This window comes from Dicentrarchus labrax, unplaced genomic scaffold, assembly GCF_905237075.1.
Source record: "Dicentrarchus labrax unplaced genomic scaffold, dlabrax2021, whole genome shotgun sequence".
Classification (NCBI taxonomy): domain Eukaryota; kingdom Metazoa; phylum Chordata; class Actinopteri; family Moronidae; genus Dicentrarchus; species Dicentrarchus labrax.
The window spans coordinates 21428847-21444943 of NW_026136709.1; the positions used below are offsets into that span (position 1 = coordinate 21428847).

A 16097-nucleotide genomic window follows, 5' to 3' on the forward strand; every position below is an offset into this window, starting at 1 on the left:
TTAGGCGAGAACTAGTTTTACAGTGATCATAAGGTAGCCACACCCTAAAGCATACCCTGCTTTATTGTCTGTTTTACTGTAAATTGGACCATAATTTATGCTGTATGGAAGAAGACTGTATGGAAGAAGACTTGTAACTAGAGATTAAGACACCTAACATTAGACAATTAGCAGTTAGACACAGACTACAGCCAAGACTATGATTAGTTTTGCATTTGTTTAGTTCATAAACCAAAGTACTGGACAAACTGGGGGCTCTAGACCAAAAGTCATCCTCTGAGCACCATGAATGTCTATACAAACTTAGATATCCATCCAATAGTTGATAGATGAAAACATTTTAGTCTGGACAGTCCGACCGGCTCACCAACAATCCAACGTTACCATATACATATACCAAACTTTAATCAATAAAATAGTTTTTCCATTCGGACTAAGATGTTTTAGGATTTTATTTGCTAACTTATATTCTTTTCAATATGCTGTGACAATCAGTTGGGCAAAATTATGTTGACCTTATTTATTTTGTCAAAGTTACCTCGGCATCCTGAATTGTTGGTGTGTTCAAGAAGGCTCTGATATCTGACTTTTCACACAGTCACATTATCCTTTAAGGTCCATGTTTTATTGTTTTTCCACCATGTTTCAGTAAAATAATCAGTTCTTGAGTGTTCAGTTTTGACAATTGGATGTTATAAAACAGTCCTTGCTAATGGTTGTGTAACATATTGATATGAAAATGAGGGTAACAAAGAGTTCACCGTGTTGGATTACGTATCTCAAGTACATTTTGTAATCTTTCATTGTCTTCCATCTCTACTTTTCTTCATCCTACTTTTAATCTATGTGTTCTTTGGCAGGATTGTCAAACACAATCTATAAATAAACATCACAAGATGAATTTGCCAAACCACTTTGTGAAGACAAGTGTCATGTTGGGAATAATGACTGCTTGGTCCAGAAGTGCATGAGTCTGCTCTCTCCAAACTGCTTACAGCTTGTTTACTACCCTCGTTGTCATCTACAGAGACACAGCATTGAAGCAATGAGGGATGAGCGGCTCGTCATAAAGACAGACTCCAATTGATGGTTTGCTCTCCAAACCACAAAGGTCAGACTGAAACAAGCCACTCAGCTCTTCTGGGGCTTTCAGATCAAAAGAGCCTCATGGAAAGACTCCAAGAAGTGAGTGAGAGTGTATGGGTTTGTTCACACACTAATACACAGTTTTATTTGACAGACCGGCATTGCTATCCGTACAGCCACACTGCTAGCAGTCCATCACTTTGGTCTGGACTGAAATATCCCAACAACTATTGGATGGACTGCCATGAAACTTCATACAAATATGAACAGCAGGCATTCATGTAACACTCAGGATGAATTGTAATAACTTTGGTGATCCCATGTCATGGTCCTTGGCGTCTCCATACAGACCAGGCGTCTCCAAGCGATCTTTCATGCAAATCCAACTTAACCAATCCACCCATTTTGTGCCCAATCCTCATTATACGGCTCAGTTTTAACAAAATATTCTGCCTTCTTTTGCCACAAGAAAGGCTCCCTTCTTGAAGCACGATTCAAGTTTTTCTTAATCATAAAGCCAAAAGAAATAATCACAAATGGAGGACATTTTTCTAAAAAAAGTATTTAAAAAAGTGAACCTTATTATCAGTTTCACAGAGATCACACAACAAGCGAAGTCTGTCCTCCTCTGTCATGGCCATGTTAGACACAGCAATGCTTTTAGCTAAAAAGTACAGCCTCACAGAGCTGATAGCAGGGCGGTAGACTTTCTTAGTGTTATAGCAAAAAGCACTTTGTTACTTTGGCTTAAAAAGGTGTTATATAAATAAAGTTTATTTTGATATTAATTCTAATACTTCATGTTTATCAGTCGATCTGTTGAATATATTTGACAATGAATTATTTATCATAGAAAGGTATCGTCTTTCATCTGCTTGTTTTGTCTGTTCAAAAAACCCTAAAAGATTTAGTCTTTGATCATATGAGACAGAGCAACGCTGCAAATCCACATTTTGGAGAAACTGGAACCCACAAATAAAGTACTTCAAAAAAGATTAATCAATTATTAAAAGCGTGGAATACATTTCTGCACCACTGTACTTTTTAAACAGAGAACATCTTATGGTAAAAACGGGGATGTTAAATGTTACATAAGAAGGCCCATCGGTGGAAAAGCTAAAGTGACTGGTTAAATAGAAGCATGCAGAAAAACACACACACACAACACACACTGAAATCCATCTCGTCCTTTCCCTCCCCCATCACGCCGACAATCCCTGCGAAGATTGACAGAACTCTCCAACAAAAGGGCCGCTTCCTACACAAGCAACGCTCTCGGCTGTCTAAACTCCTAATTAAGCCTTCTCTTAACGGGTATCCCTCTGATCCTCGACACCCCTCCTGGAAGATAAGAAGACACTGATGGGCACGGAGAGACAGACGAGGAGGGAAAACAAAAAAACCATGTCTATTAAATCAGTAATTAAGTTGGAGCCGTGGAGTCAACCGGAGAGGTAAAAACCGGGAGAATCCTCGGGCAAAAAAAAAGCGGCGAGTGTCAACTGGTGTGATTAAGTCCTTGAAGTGTAATTGCACGAGGGAATCAGGGTATTGTCAGCGTCAGAGAGGGATTTCCAGGAGTGAAGCAGGAGGGAGGGGAGGGGAAATGACTGCGTGTACACACTCCAGGTCCTGGAGCTCGGGGAGGAAGGAAGTCGGTTCGGGCTACACTTGAAGCAAACAATACTCAAGTTCAAAGAATAGCACGAGGGCTGAGTGGAGGAGCTGAGTGCTCGCCGTTGATAAAGCGTACCATCTGTTGTTTATACCCCATCGTTACCTCATGGGCATCCTCTGTGAAGAAAATGAGACAAACACATGGGAGCCCGCTATATCCATTCAAATTACAAGCCCTATTTTTCTTATTTTACCATCCCCCCGGTGAGCTCTTGGTTACCTCTTGAACTTTCTTTGCGCGCTTGTGAATTCTACTGTGCAGTTAGCAATGTCCATAAACAACATCTCAACTTCTCCCCCTTGTTTTTCACACCAGCTGCGCCTGTCGAGACTAAGCTGTCTCCTTGGAAAACAGAAAATTGGAAGCGGTTCAGGATCTGTTTGGCCATCTGCCCTGCTTGTGGCAAAGGCCACAGCGAGAATATGTCCAAGCAAAAGGTCTGCGGATGATTGGAACGTGTCGTGCCTCGAATCAGGCTGCGTGTATCCATGGTGGACGTGCAGAAAGAGGAAATTAAGAAGCGGGAGTGACGTGGTGATCGTCATTTCCTGAGCAGGAAGGCGAATTAAACCAGATAGATATCAGGGTGTTCTGACCCGTGTGTGTGTGTGTGTATCTCAAATGCATGACAGCACTTTTATCTATTCATGCAGATATAAGCTAACTGCACAGAGAGAGACTGTCACAGAGTAACCCAGTTTTACTTCAGTGCATCAAAACAACATAAATACTTAACCTGGCTAGGGGAATATTTCTCTGGCTTGGAAACATTTTTCTCCTTTCACTATTAAGCTTCACCCACAGTGCAAGCTCATTGTTTTTCATACATTTTATACATAAAATTAGATCAGTTTACTTCCTAAAGCCTTTGTAGAAAAGTGTAGGCTGTTTAGAGAAGCAGATTTTTGCCCATGGTTTTAGAATCACTTGAACACGCACACATAGTCCACATACTTTTGGCCATGTAGTGTAAATTGAAATGTTTCCGAGTACAGCACTCCTGAGAGCTTCTTCATGCTGTCAAGGATCAGAGTGTCAAGTGGTTCATAATGAATAATCAAGTCAGGCTTTGGAATGTTTTTAAGTGTTTGCAGGGTCAGAATATTAAAACACCTTTTCTCTCATTAACATCATTAAGAAATTATGCAAGCAAAGGTCTTAATATGACTCATTACTTTTTTTTTTTTAAATTTAAAAAACCCAAAATGTTTTTACTTTCATGCCGGCACTCATTCCTTACGAGTGGGTGTCATTTCTAATTCAATCTGGAAGGAAACCCATTAATTAATTCTGCTCTGACCATTGAAATTACCATATAACTGAACTCTGGGCTATTGGTGGGTGTTCAAATCAGCAGGATAAGGTGACCTTGAGGTCTAATTCCCCAAAGACTGCTTTAAAAACTGAAGCCCAAATTGTTCTTCACATTTTCTCTCCACTTTATGATGTTTTTAAAGAGTTATACAGGCAGTTTTTTTTTTCAGTCAGAAATGTAAAGCGTTCAGTAAAGATCTCTCAATCAAGCTCTCAATAGGTGTCGCCCTCTAGAAAAGATTAGCTTCTGAATTTGATCGGGGGATTGATTAGTAATGTTCTCCTGCATGGTCGACGCCGTCAAAATGTAAATGAGGGCCTTTTGTACATCTGAAAACCTAAGAATGATTGTTGCATGTATGCAAGTGCCGCCACCTCCCCCCCCCCCCCCACACACACACACACACACACACACATACTAATTAACCTGTCATTACCCACACCTGCACTCCCAAGGAACGACTGCTGGGTTAACAGAATTGACTTTCCTCTTCGTCTGTACGCTGAATTTTCTAGCTTATTGGGGGGTCATTTTCTCGGGCTGTCATATTTCAATTTGTGTGATGGTCCCGGGTCAGACCAACCGACTGCAGCTTCTCTACTGGAAGCAGGAACGAGAGCTTGGACGTACCTTGCTCTACGTGGATGTGCAAAATCTTTTTCTCACTGAATAATGCAGGGGCTATTACTGTAGTGTTTACTTTCTGCTGCTTCATACTTAAAAATAGTACAAACTATGATGCTCTGTTATAGATTGAACAAGACAAAAGTATTTATTTCTATTGTGTGGCATCACTACTTTTACTTAAGTACATGATGACAGTTCTTCTAGTTATTGTGAAGCTGAGAAATGTCAATGTAACTGAATACATTTAGTCAAGTAATGTTCTAAAGTACAAATAAGAGGCAGTAGCTTACATATACACTGTAAAACCAGATAAGTTCATTTAACTACAAAATAATTGTAATTTTAAGTAAAACTAACTCAGTTTTGTAAGCTGATCAAGTCGGTCCGGTGTGTAACATTTAGGAGCATCTATTGGCAGAAATTAAATATAATATTCATACATATGTTTTCATTAGTGTATAATCACCTGAATATAGGAGTTGTTGTGTTTTTGTTACCTTAGAATTACTTTTAATCTAAAAATGCCTTCCGTGGAGTCCGTCCACCTCGACCAACTACGACAGTAAAATCGTGCTTTTACATGAGTCATAACAAACTAATGATATCATATATTAGTATAACCGTCACGGAGGAAATTTTTCTTACTTTTACTTAAATAACATTGTCAATGCAGGACAACTTACTTGCAATGGAGATAATTTACAGTGTGGTGTTAGCACTTCCTCCAACCTCTGCAGAATGTCACGTGTGAAGTGATAAAGGCTTAAATAACACTGTAGTACATGTACTGTATTTTGCACATGAATAGTTTCCCATTAAGAACACATTGCTCTAGTTGATAAAGACTGTAACTTTAGTGACTTTTCCCAGTCGCTGTCTCCCTTTACGACATACTGTACACCTCCATCTTTGTGAAATTTGCAACACAGAACTTTGTCCTCTAATCCTTTCAAATATTTAACTTTTCAGCTGCCTGACATACTGTAGGAGTGTTCTCTGAAAAATTGATATTGCTTTTACTCACTCCGTTGCACACTGTCACCCAACACTGCCTCCTACAAATAGGAACCATAACTTTTTTTCTGTTTTTTTTCCAGCATAAGGAAAAGAAGTCTCCTCTACTGCCAGGCTTAAACAGATGACAGTCTCCAAAGCTTGTGCCAAGAATCCATGATACATCCTGGAGAGCGCTCGCGTAATGCTATAGTGAGTGATACAAGAAAATAGTTCCAGTGACAAACCTGGCATTTAATACTGTTCCAGAGAGGAAGCTGGAATTTCAGACTTGAATAAAACATGCCAATGATTAGCCAAAGAGGTGAGAATTGGAAAAACTTTAGTGAGTTACATTTGATATTAGATCTTTGAATGTATCTGCTAGGTAGATAAATACTGGAGTATAAGTGGCGCTGGTATCAAAAAGGAAACAAATCAAAGATGTGACTTTTCCCCCAAAAAACAAGCTGTTGGAGAATTTATGGGATTCTTCAGATCTATAACACTTTATTTCCTTGACTGCATGAAATTGTTATTTAAAGAAAATGAAAACAATATGGAAATCTGAGGAGAGTTTTTGCCTGTTTTTGTTTTTATTGTGTGGGAAGAGTTTATGTAGCGTGTCAGTGAGTTACCGTGCCTCTCACAGGTACATTATTCCACCAGTGTGCAGGAGTAAAATCAAGTTATTGTTCTCCTCTGGTAATCCATCCAGAGAAGACTGTAGCTAGTAGCAACAGAAACAGGACAGCTATACTGACATTTGTAAAGGAAATAAAATGTTTGACTGACAGTGGATTCAATAAAGCGTAAACATCAGTCAGCAGATAGAGAGGCAAAGGAAAATGGTGGGTGTCGTAGTGAAATAATAAGTATTTAGTTTGTCAGACTATTTACTGTGACTTATTTTAACTTATTAAACTGTACATATTGTTATTCTACTACTGCAAATACAGTCTACTCTAAATGTCCCTCCTGTTGCTCTTCATCCTGTGGAACCAGCTTCCGTTTGTGGTTCGGGAGGCAGACACCCTCACCACATTCAAGAGTAGGCTTAAGACATTCCTCTTTGATAAAGCTTATAGTTAGGGCTGGATCAGGTGAGTCCTGAACCATCCCTTAGTTATGCTGCTATAGGCCTAGACTTTCGGGGGATTTCCCATGGTGCACTGAGCTCCTCTCTTCCTCTCTCTTTCTGCACTCATTCATGTCCCATTAATGTATGTTACTAACTTCACTTCTTCCCCGGAGTTCTTGTGCTTTCTCGTCTCGCAGGTTCTCATGGATCCTGGTGGAGCCTCCTGCCATGGTCCTGCTAGATTGCCATTGCCAATACTGTTGTTGCTGTGCACCTGTCTGTCTGTCTCTCGCTCTCTCTCTCTCTCTGCCTCTCTCTGTCTCTCTCTCTCTCACCCCAACTGGTCGAGACAGACGACCACCCACCTTGAGCCGGAGGATCTGTCCTAGGTTTCTGCCTTTTAACAGGCAGTTTTTCCTTGCCCTTGTCGCCAAGTGCTTGCTCATGGTGGTACTGTTGGGTCTCTGTAAATAATGTTATAAAGAGTTCGGTCTAGACCTGCTCTATTTGAAAAGTGTCCTGAGATAACTTCTGTTATGAATTGGCGCTATACAAATAAAATTGAATTGAATTCATGAGGTTATCCCCTATTCATTCAGATTGAGACATAGACATTGTCACATGATGTGTAGATCATGACACCCTCTGAGACAAATTTCTGTCTCTCTTTATTGAAACCATTGACATGACTTGGCTTGAATTACGTGATAGTTTTACCTCTTAAGACCTCTTTAAATTGAGAATTTCTATCTCATGTCACTTGAAATATTAGTCTCACTGTATGTTTTGTGTGAAAAATCAGCTATCAGACAAATGTAGTGGAGTCAAAAGAACATCATACATTCTTATACAATAAACTAATTTTAGAGGTATTTTAATAGGAATTTCCCACAAAGAGCACACATTATAAGGAACGTGTGAGCAATGTTGACACAGTTAGGAGTCATTGATTTGAAGAGAAAAAGAACGACTAAAATCTTGACAACTGACTGTGAGACTATCTAGCAGTTCAATGGAATTAATCAATTGGAAGTGTGTCCATTTTCATTATAATCAGTATCAAATTTATCTGTTGCTGTGTCCTGTTACATATCAGGTCCTTTACAGGAAATTACAAGAAGCAAAACAAAGTGTTAACAAAAGACATTTTAAGACTGCACGCATGCAGTGTTTCCTATGAATCCCTTGTGCTTCTGAATCCAGTGCAGGACTACCAATCTAAATGACTATATATTATAGACAGATACTGAATGTCAACACTTTGAGTGGCTGAAAAAATGCAGATTATACAGTAAATAGTATCAAAAATGGGGTTTGATTTCATGGAAGTCTTATGGATTAGAACTTGAATGTTGCTAAATTGAAATGTTTTGTCGTCTTCTAGCCCTTCTTCTACAGGCTTAACCATCTAGTAGCTTGTGTCACTAAGTACTTTTCAGCTTTTATGCCAACATACACACAACTCCTTGAATAATGGAAATTTAAATGTCTACAGTTCCATGATAATTGGGCCAATTCAGTCTGCAAAGAAGAATGTGTGAGTCAGTCAGAAGGTCCAGACAAGCCACTAAATTGCCTTTTGTGGTGAGATTGTTTAGCCAATAGCTGAGGACGAGTCTCCTCACGACAAAAGACCACAAGTTTAAGCCCTAAAAACAGGTAATGTGTCTTTCAATATTCATCTTTTTGTCTTTTTTTTTAAATCAAGTTTCTATTCACAAGAGCAAATGAAGTAACTAACAGAACAACCTTTTGCAAATATATATAGTTCCTACTTTTCCAAGGATAATTGATGCACTTGAAAAACCCTATTCTGTGGTCATTAAAGTAAAGAACACATCATTAGGAGTGAGCAGAGATGGCCGGTTGTCGCTGTGCAGTACATGAAGAGCGTGGTCATCATTAGCGGCTGCCTGCGAGGAATGGAGGTGTTTCGCTGCGGCAGAGCCGGCTGCAATTGGTCCCAGGAGAGCGTTAATTACCTCCCTCGCTATATCAATAAATATTTGAGGAGAAAAAGAGGTTCCTGAGGGTAAACAAGGAGAGCCAAGTTCACTCAACCACGAAATATGGGACTTCGATAAATAAAGCTATAAGGAATAAGCTTTATATATATCTCTATGGAGGCAATTTCTTTAAAGACAGAGACATTTCAAGCAATAAATGTCAAGAAGTATTTCTCTACAAATGGATACTTATGTTAAAGCTGAACAATAAAGGGTCCATAAGCTGCCAAATAAAACATTTAATTTCAAAATGAAGAGCACAGGAGTCTCAGATTCAGAGCATTTGCTTTAATAGTTCACCAAAAACAGCTGCTGCTTGCGTGGTCAGCCGTCATCGACCTGACACAAACAGGAAACTACAACAGGAACTTCACGGCATTTTACAAACACACAGGCACAGAAATGACAAGCCTCCTTTCTACGCTTCTCTAGTCGTCACTCTTTTAAGTTTCTGTAAAAATTCAGGGCAGTTTTCCATTTGAGGAAAATAAAAACAGATATTACATAGGACAGGAAGGAGAGTCAGAGGCAAATCACAGAATAAATGATGAATGGGAACAGAGCTTTATGTTAAAGATCAGATTGATATAAAATATTCGGTTTCACCCATACTGATCTTTGTTTAACAGGAAAAAATATGAAACACAACAACCAAAATGGCTGATCGATATCTGAATAACCTTGTGTGTATCCTTGGTTTTGTGCATGACAGCATTTTACAGTGTTTGCATTCAAATAATAATGGGATTTCACCGTCTTCAGATCAATAATCTCATATATTATCACTATACAGACACTATAATTGTGTAGGAAAAAAAAGAATAAAAGAGGTGCATTTGTTTCTCTAACCCCCCCAGGCGTTACATCACGTGCAGTGCCTCATTCATGATGGATTGGCAGAGGGAAAGGACTAAAGACAGGTTCATTTATCATGAATGGAGTCAACCTGGTGTGTGGATAATCACCAAGAGCATGTTAGGGCTGTTCATACTGGTTTGAGTTTCTGTTTCCTGCAAAAAATCTCCAGTTTAACCAGTTACTGCAGCTACAGTTTTCTCCTACATTCATGTTTTATAGCTCCAAAATCCCCCAAAATCAGGAACTGCATTTTACTTTCCTCTTTTAAGTTAAATAAGACAGATGGGTTTTTTGCAGTGTTTGGGTTACATGATGATCCAGTGACTTGGAGGGGACCGTCGTGAAAGCGTAAGATCCACAGCCGATATCGAGGCTTTGTGCCAGAAATCTCCTAGCAACCACATCCGGTCATCAGACCAATTGGAAAAAATGAGCAGAATAAAGCTAAAAGAACCAGAAAACAACATGAGGATTCAGCAAGAAAGTCTTTAAAATGTAACCAATGTTCATTTTAGTGTGAAATTGTGGTTAATAAAAGTAATAATCAGGCATTTTTAAAGCTAACAGGCTAATATTTGCTAAACAGAATGAGCTGATGAGACCCAAAGTGGCTGCATAGACCGAATATTAAAGGCCCGGTTCACCCAAATTACTAAAAAGCAACTTTTTGCACTTCCTTTTACACCACGTGGTATCGAGCTGTGCAGATAGTGTTGGTTTAATTTGTACAGATTTGGAGATAAATCGAGTTTCAGCTCTTTCTAGACCCCCTGTTACTCTGATTAAGTTAGGGCTTTTACACAGAAATGAAAGAAGTGTTGCTCTTGGCTGTATTTCTTTCCATATTTGAAGCATCAAAACTTAAATCCCTACATTATATTTATTACTTTTAATTTATCTGTATGGCTAAATACAGAAAATGTGGGATTTTCTTTTGTAATTTGGGTGATCTCAGTGATTTCTTAGTACTACTTTCTAATAAGGTATAAAGTACATGAAATATCCGTATGAATGGTTATTAATGCTTTATAGATCAATAATAATGCATTAATGACAACTTTTGGGTTGAGTTAGCCAGTTCTATTTATGATTTAAAGTGTTTGATAAGGAAACATGGTGGACGAGAAACAGCAACAGCTATTTATTTATTTTTTTTCAACCTACAGTAAAGGTTTGTATAAATGGTTCATAAGTGATTTATAAAGCATTAAGTAATAATTCATTAACCAATAATAACAAAGTATGCCTTATTAAAAACTTCTTTATCAAGATTCCCCTTTAAAAAAGACATCATGCTGAGAAATTAACACTTTTTTTTTTTAATTCCACCGAGCGCAGAGTCCTCGGAGCTAAAAATATATAAAATATATAGCGCTGCACTTCAAAAGGGCTTTCTGTACAGTCTCATAGCAACAACAGGAGCTGCAACAACAGGAGCTGCAACCAGCAGCGTGTCCCACGTGAACAAGTTCAGCTGAACCTCGACTGCGTTTCTCACTGCATTTGCAAAACAAATAGTTGCCCTATTGTAGCCCGAACGCTTTCATAACAGAATATTCCTGTGCACGAAGCCTTGAGCTGCATAATGGCTGTTTTTGATTTAATCCATTTAAGTCTGATTTGAATGTCCAAAGTCTATTTAACAGGGAAGGAATCTCAAGACTTTTCTGTGGTGAAAGGGGGTGAAATCGTAATATAATGAGATGCAAAATAAAAATTAATTAAGTTTGAACAAAATCAAAGACTTTTGCTCATTTTTAAAGACATTTACTGTTCAATAGAGATCTCAGAGTTTGATTTAAAACTGTAAAATCATGCTGATATGTAAATATTCTTGTAATTCATAAGGGAAAAGTCACCTTTTTAACCTCCAGTGACTGGATCATCCATAGTTTAGATGTCTAGGACTTGTTTTTAAGTGAACAAGTGGATATACGTATTTATATATATATATAACATTTTGGTACAGTATATAATTCTTTATATACTAAACACCAAAACTTTATTTCCTTATGTTGTGTCACTGGTGTGTCATCATAACTCTGAGTGCCTTGAAGTGTACTGAATAACTTGTTTCTCTTGGAGCAAGCACAAGTTCCCTAATCTCACATCAGACTCTTAAAACAAACCGAGTAAAACATGTCAACAAAAAATAAAAGTTATCAGAAAAAGACAAGGAAATTACAATCATTCTGTACATGACGAGGCTGCTATACAAAAAGAGTTCACCCTGTTTGCGTGTACTGTACACGCCATTGCTTGAAACGATACAGTAAACAGACAAATTGCTTGCCTCAACATATAAAAGTGAAAAGAAAGAGAAAACATCCATCTCTGCGGATGCGAGAGATATTCAAAAAAGCAGATAAATCGATACAGTCGTAATTAACTGGAACCCTGCACGGTCCGCCCACTCCTTGACCCGCTGCTGACCCATTACTCACACACATAAAACACACACCATCGCACTGTTGAGCCCGTATCCACCAGTTTTCTAAATTAAGGAAGGTATTAAGATGAAGGGGAGTCGATAGTGTGTGTGCGTGGGCTGTCGGTGAAGAGCCCGGTCAAAGCTGGAGAGTCGGTGGTGGTCTGCAGGTCAGGGGGAAAAGTAGATGGACGGTTGACTAATCGATGGAAGATAACAACAAACTGTTAGCATCCGTGGGAAATAAAAAAAAAAAAATGGATGCACTGCAGAATAAACACTAAAAAACAAGAATGTTGCCTTGAATATCCAATTTTGAATGTTCATTTAAACAACTTGTTTGACATGGCGCTGATTGGCTTTCTCGCCGAGAGTTGGAGATCAATACCAGTTTACATATGCAGAGCTAGAGCCAGATTATCTTCAAAACTAAAACTACTGCAACACGTTTTATCCTGTTTGTTCAACCTGTACAAACACATTTTTAAATATAAAGTTGTGGGTTTATGAGCTGTAACTCACATAGCATGAAGTGCCTGGCATGACATTACATTTCTGTTTGTACAGATTAAACAAACACGATAAGACATGTTTATAAGTGGGCTTTAGAAGTGATGATAAAGTGTCTTAACATGAGACAGAGCTAAGCTAACTGTTTCTACCTGCTTACAATGGATGCTATGCTAAGCTAATCACCCTCTGGCTCTAGAGTCGAACTTAACGCACAGACATTAGAGAGGTATTGACCTAACTCTCGGACAGAATGCAAAATTAACGTATTTCCCAAAATGTCGAACTATTCGTTGGTTATTCTGTCACCAAATTCTGAGTAGAAATACAGTATTTTGAGCAATTTCTTTGTTTTATCACCTAGCCTGTACATTTTTGGAAGCTAGCATCCTTGGCTACACAAAGTTTCCCATCATATTCAAAATAGGACAGCGACTAGTGATAATAAAGATTAAACATTTAGTACAATGAGAAAGTGACCAAGTTTTGAGAGCCCAAGGTGTCCAACAGTCCAAAACCCAATTACAATGATACAAAACAGAAAAAACTTGATTGCTTGATAAAAGTCATAAATGATAAATCATTTATTTACCAACCAAACTCTTAATTGACTAATCATTTCAGCAAAAATCCCAACGTTTAAGCCTTAATAAAGCAACTCATTAGTAGCTGTGTTTTTAGTTTAGACCTGTAATATGCTGGCATGAATGAACATAATACAATCCATGTTTTGGCGTTATAACCACTAACCACATGGAGCCATCATAGCAACAGTTCGTTCTGAACAGGAAACAGGTTGTGTGAAAGGAATAAAAAAAAAAAGAGAGAGAGAATGAACCCTGTGTTGATGATTCAAAAAGCAGCCAGACGTGGATCCTGCACAGTTAAGTCCTGCAGCATCAGAGAACGGAGAGCAGCCAAGTCCGAACTCTTTGTACTGCAGCACCGGCTGGAGACACCGCACTTGGAACCTACACTCAGCTAAACAACACTATGATAACTGATGTACTTCTACAAACCACAGACTAAACAGGCAATCCAACGGCCGTGAGTGCGAGTGTCAAATCGGCCCTTCGCCAAAAAACATATCAGCTGGCCAAAAAACAAATCAGCGGGCCAAAAACATAACTGGAGTAATTCCCAAAAGCGTTCTTTTTTCGGAGAAAATGAAAGGATGGGAAAAGGGATGGGATTTTCAGGGCCGGCAGACTGCTATTGGACAAGGATTGTATCTGTATTTCCATTTTAATTTCAGTCTCCCAAATAAAAAAAGATGGGACACAATGGCAGACTGTTTGTGGATCTCCTCCCCGTTCTCTTCTTCTTCTTCATCGGTTTCTCTCTACGTTGCTCTGTAGTTTCCTTAGATGCCCATGATGTGAGTTTAGTCCCCTCTCCTCAGCAGAGTCCCGCTCTGAGGAGAGGCAGGGCTAGAGGGGGAATCCAGGGGGGGTCCGTGGCAGTCCGAGCAGCCTCCCCTCGCCCTCAGCCGCAGGAGATGACAGTGAAGCGTTTGGAGATGCAGGACATGTTGTGCAGCACGATGCCCAGGAGGAAGAGCAGCACGCACGCCACCAGGATCACCGTGCACACGCCGGACCACGTGGAGCCCTTCCCACCACCTCCCACCGGGCCAGTAACTCTCCTCTCTCCCTCGACACCCTCCAGCCCCACCCCCACACCCTCCAGAGCCATACCTAGGCCCAGAGGCTGCTGCTCGGGCACGGTCACCACCGTCACCCCCTTCTGCTGGCTGCCAGGCAGGAAACGACATCCAAGCTCCCCAGGCAGGCCGAGCGCCCGCTCCTTGGCGATGGGCAGTGGCAGCATGTAGCAGCCGTTGCTGGGGAGGCGGATAAAGACGGGCGTGTGCTCAGAGGCGTGAGGGATGGCGATGACAGTGATGATGTCCGGGTCATCTGGGAGTTGGGAGACGGACAGACCCGGAGGGAGCTTGGTGACGCCACGGCACCATGGACAACGAATCTCCTTCTGGCTGCTGCGCATCTGGGTCAAACACACCGAGCAGCACGTGTGTCTGCAATCCAGGAGTTTGGGCCGCCGGCGGGGGCTGTAGTAGTTAAAGCAGATCTGGCACTCCAGAATCGAATCTTGGGAAAGAGTCTCCATTATTTATTTTTTTTTTCAAGATGGCAAGGTGGTCCCTTATTATATTCACTGTAATTGTTTCAGAGAAGGTAAGTCAAACAGGTCTTGCAGAAAGGTTGCACAACTCCAAGTGAAGCTAAGAAAGTGGCTCCGATACTTGATGTTTCACCACCGTCCACAACTTCACAGTGCTGTCACAGCTCCTTGGCAACATGGTCGTTCATCCTGCAACAGAAGAAGGGAGAAAGCATTGATGAGACAATGAAGGGCAGCAACGGTTAGAGCTTTAAGTACCTTGGTGCTTATGTTGGTGAGAAATTGAGCTTTGATGTGAACAAGTTAATATGCAAAAAGTAGTATCGTATAAAGTGTAACCATTGGTAAGGAAAGTAGCAGCCTTAAAAGAAAGCTCAAACCATCTAAACAAATCTAGACCACTCTATTAATGATGAGAGAAATACAGGTTTCCAAAAAATTAGGTGCAACAGGTTCTTCACTTTCTCTGATTGCGATGGATTGGTATCACCCTAAAACCAACTCCATCTCTCTACAACCCTGCAATCACAACCTTCACCACCACTGTACCAAGCGTAACTTGAACCTTTTCCTCAAAAACCATATCTTCTACCCTATTCCTAACCTGCATAGTACATCTCAAAGGACCATATGAGTTTCAGATGTTTATGAAGTACAGTGTTACACACAGCAGCCCCACTGAGCTTTTATAAATATTCAGCAAACATAAGTACACATAATTTGTATTTAAAGAGCTAAAACTTGCCAACATGTTTGGTTTGGTTCTTTGAATACTATAAATGATGCCAAACATCCCGAACATTCACTAAGAGGAACAAATTGCACTTTACAGACGAGTGATCCCTCAGCAGGGAGCAAAGATACAGCCCTGAATGAGGGGAATGCAATGGTCAAATAACATAATGGATGATAAAGAGTCATTATTATGTACAGCAAACATTATACACATCAGCCTCCAGCTGACTGCAGAAGGGGCAAGTTCATGAGACCCTTTGCCTTAGTATCTGTGTTAAGTATGGTTAATTCTTTCAACTGTCTCCTTCAGGCCACAGACTCCATAAGCAATTTCTTCCTCCGCCTACTCCTCTTGCATAATCACGTCTACTGTGTTAATCCATGCGGAAGCTGTGATAGTTTACTTTTACAGATGATTAAACCCTGTCAAAATAGCACCAAGGAAACAATGAATACCAAACAGGGCCCTGACGACTTTTTCTTTTATTTTTTGCCCAAATTGTCAAGTGTGAAAACTGCGGAGAGAAGACGACTAGATTTTTTTTCTTTCTCTTTGTCTCCGCTGCCATCTCAACAGAGCCGGTGTCCCTCCGGGCACGACTGTGGGTAGACAGCTAGAATGAGGAGTGAGACAG

The 16097-nt window shown here is 40.0% G+C and overlaps 1 protein-coding gene across 3 annotated transcripts in view; it reads right to left on the reverse strand.

Moving 5' to 3' along the window:
* Positions 1 to 9059: 9059 nt before the first annotated feature.
* rnf152 (ring finger protein 152) overlaps positions 9060 to 16097 on the reverse strand; it is a 49836-nt gene continuing 42798 nt past the window's right edge. For all 3 annotated transcript variants that reach the window (XM_051410778.1, XM_051410777.1, XM_051410779.1), the window contains one exon: positions 9060 to 14916. In XM_051410778.1, coding sequence (XP_051266738.1) covers positions 14068 to 14712 — 645 coding nt within the window. In that variant the 5' untranslated portion in view covers positions 14713 to 14916 and the 3' untranslated portion in view covers positions 9060 to 14067. The remainder of the gene's footprint in view (positions 14917 to 16097) is intronic.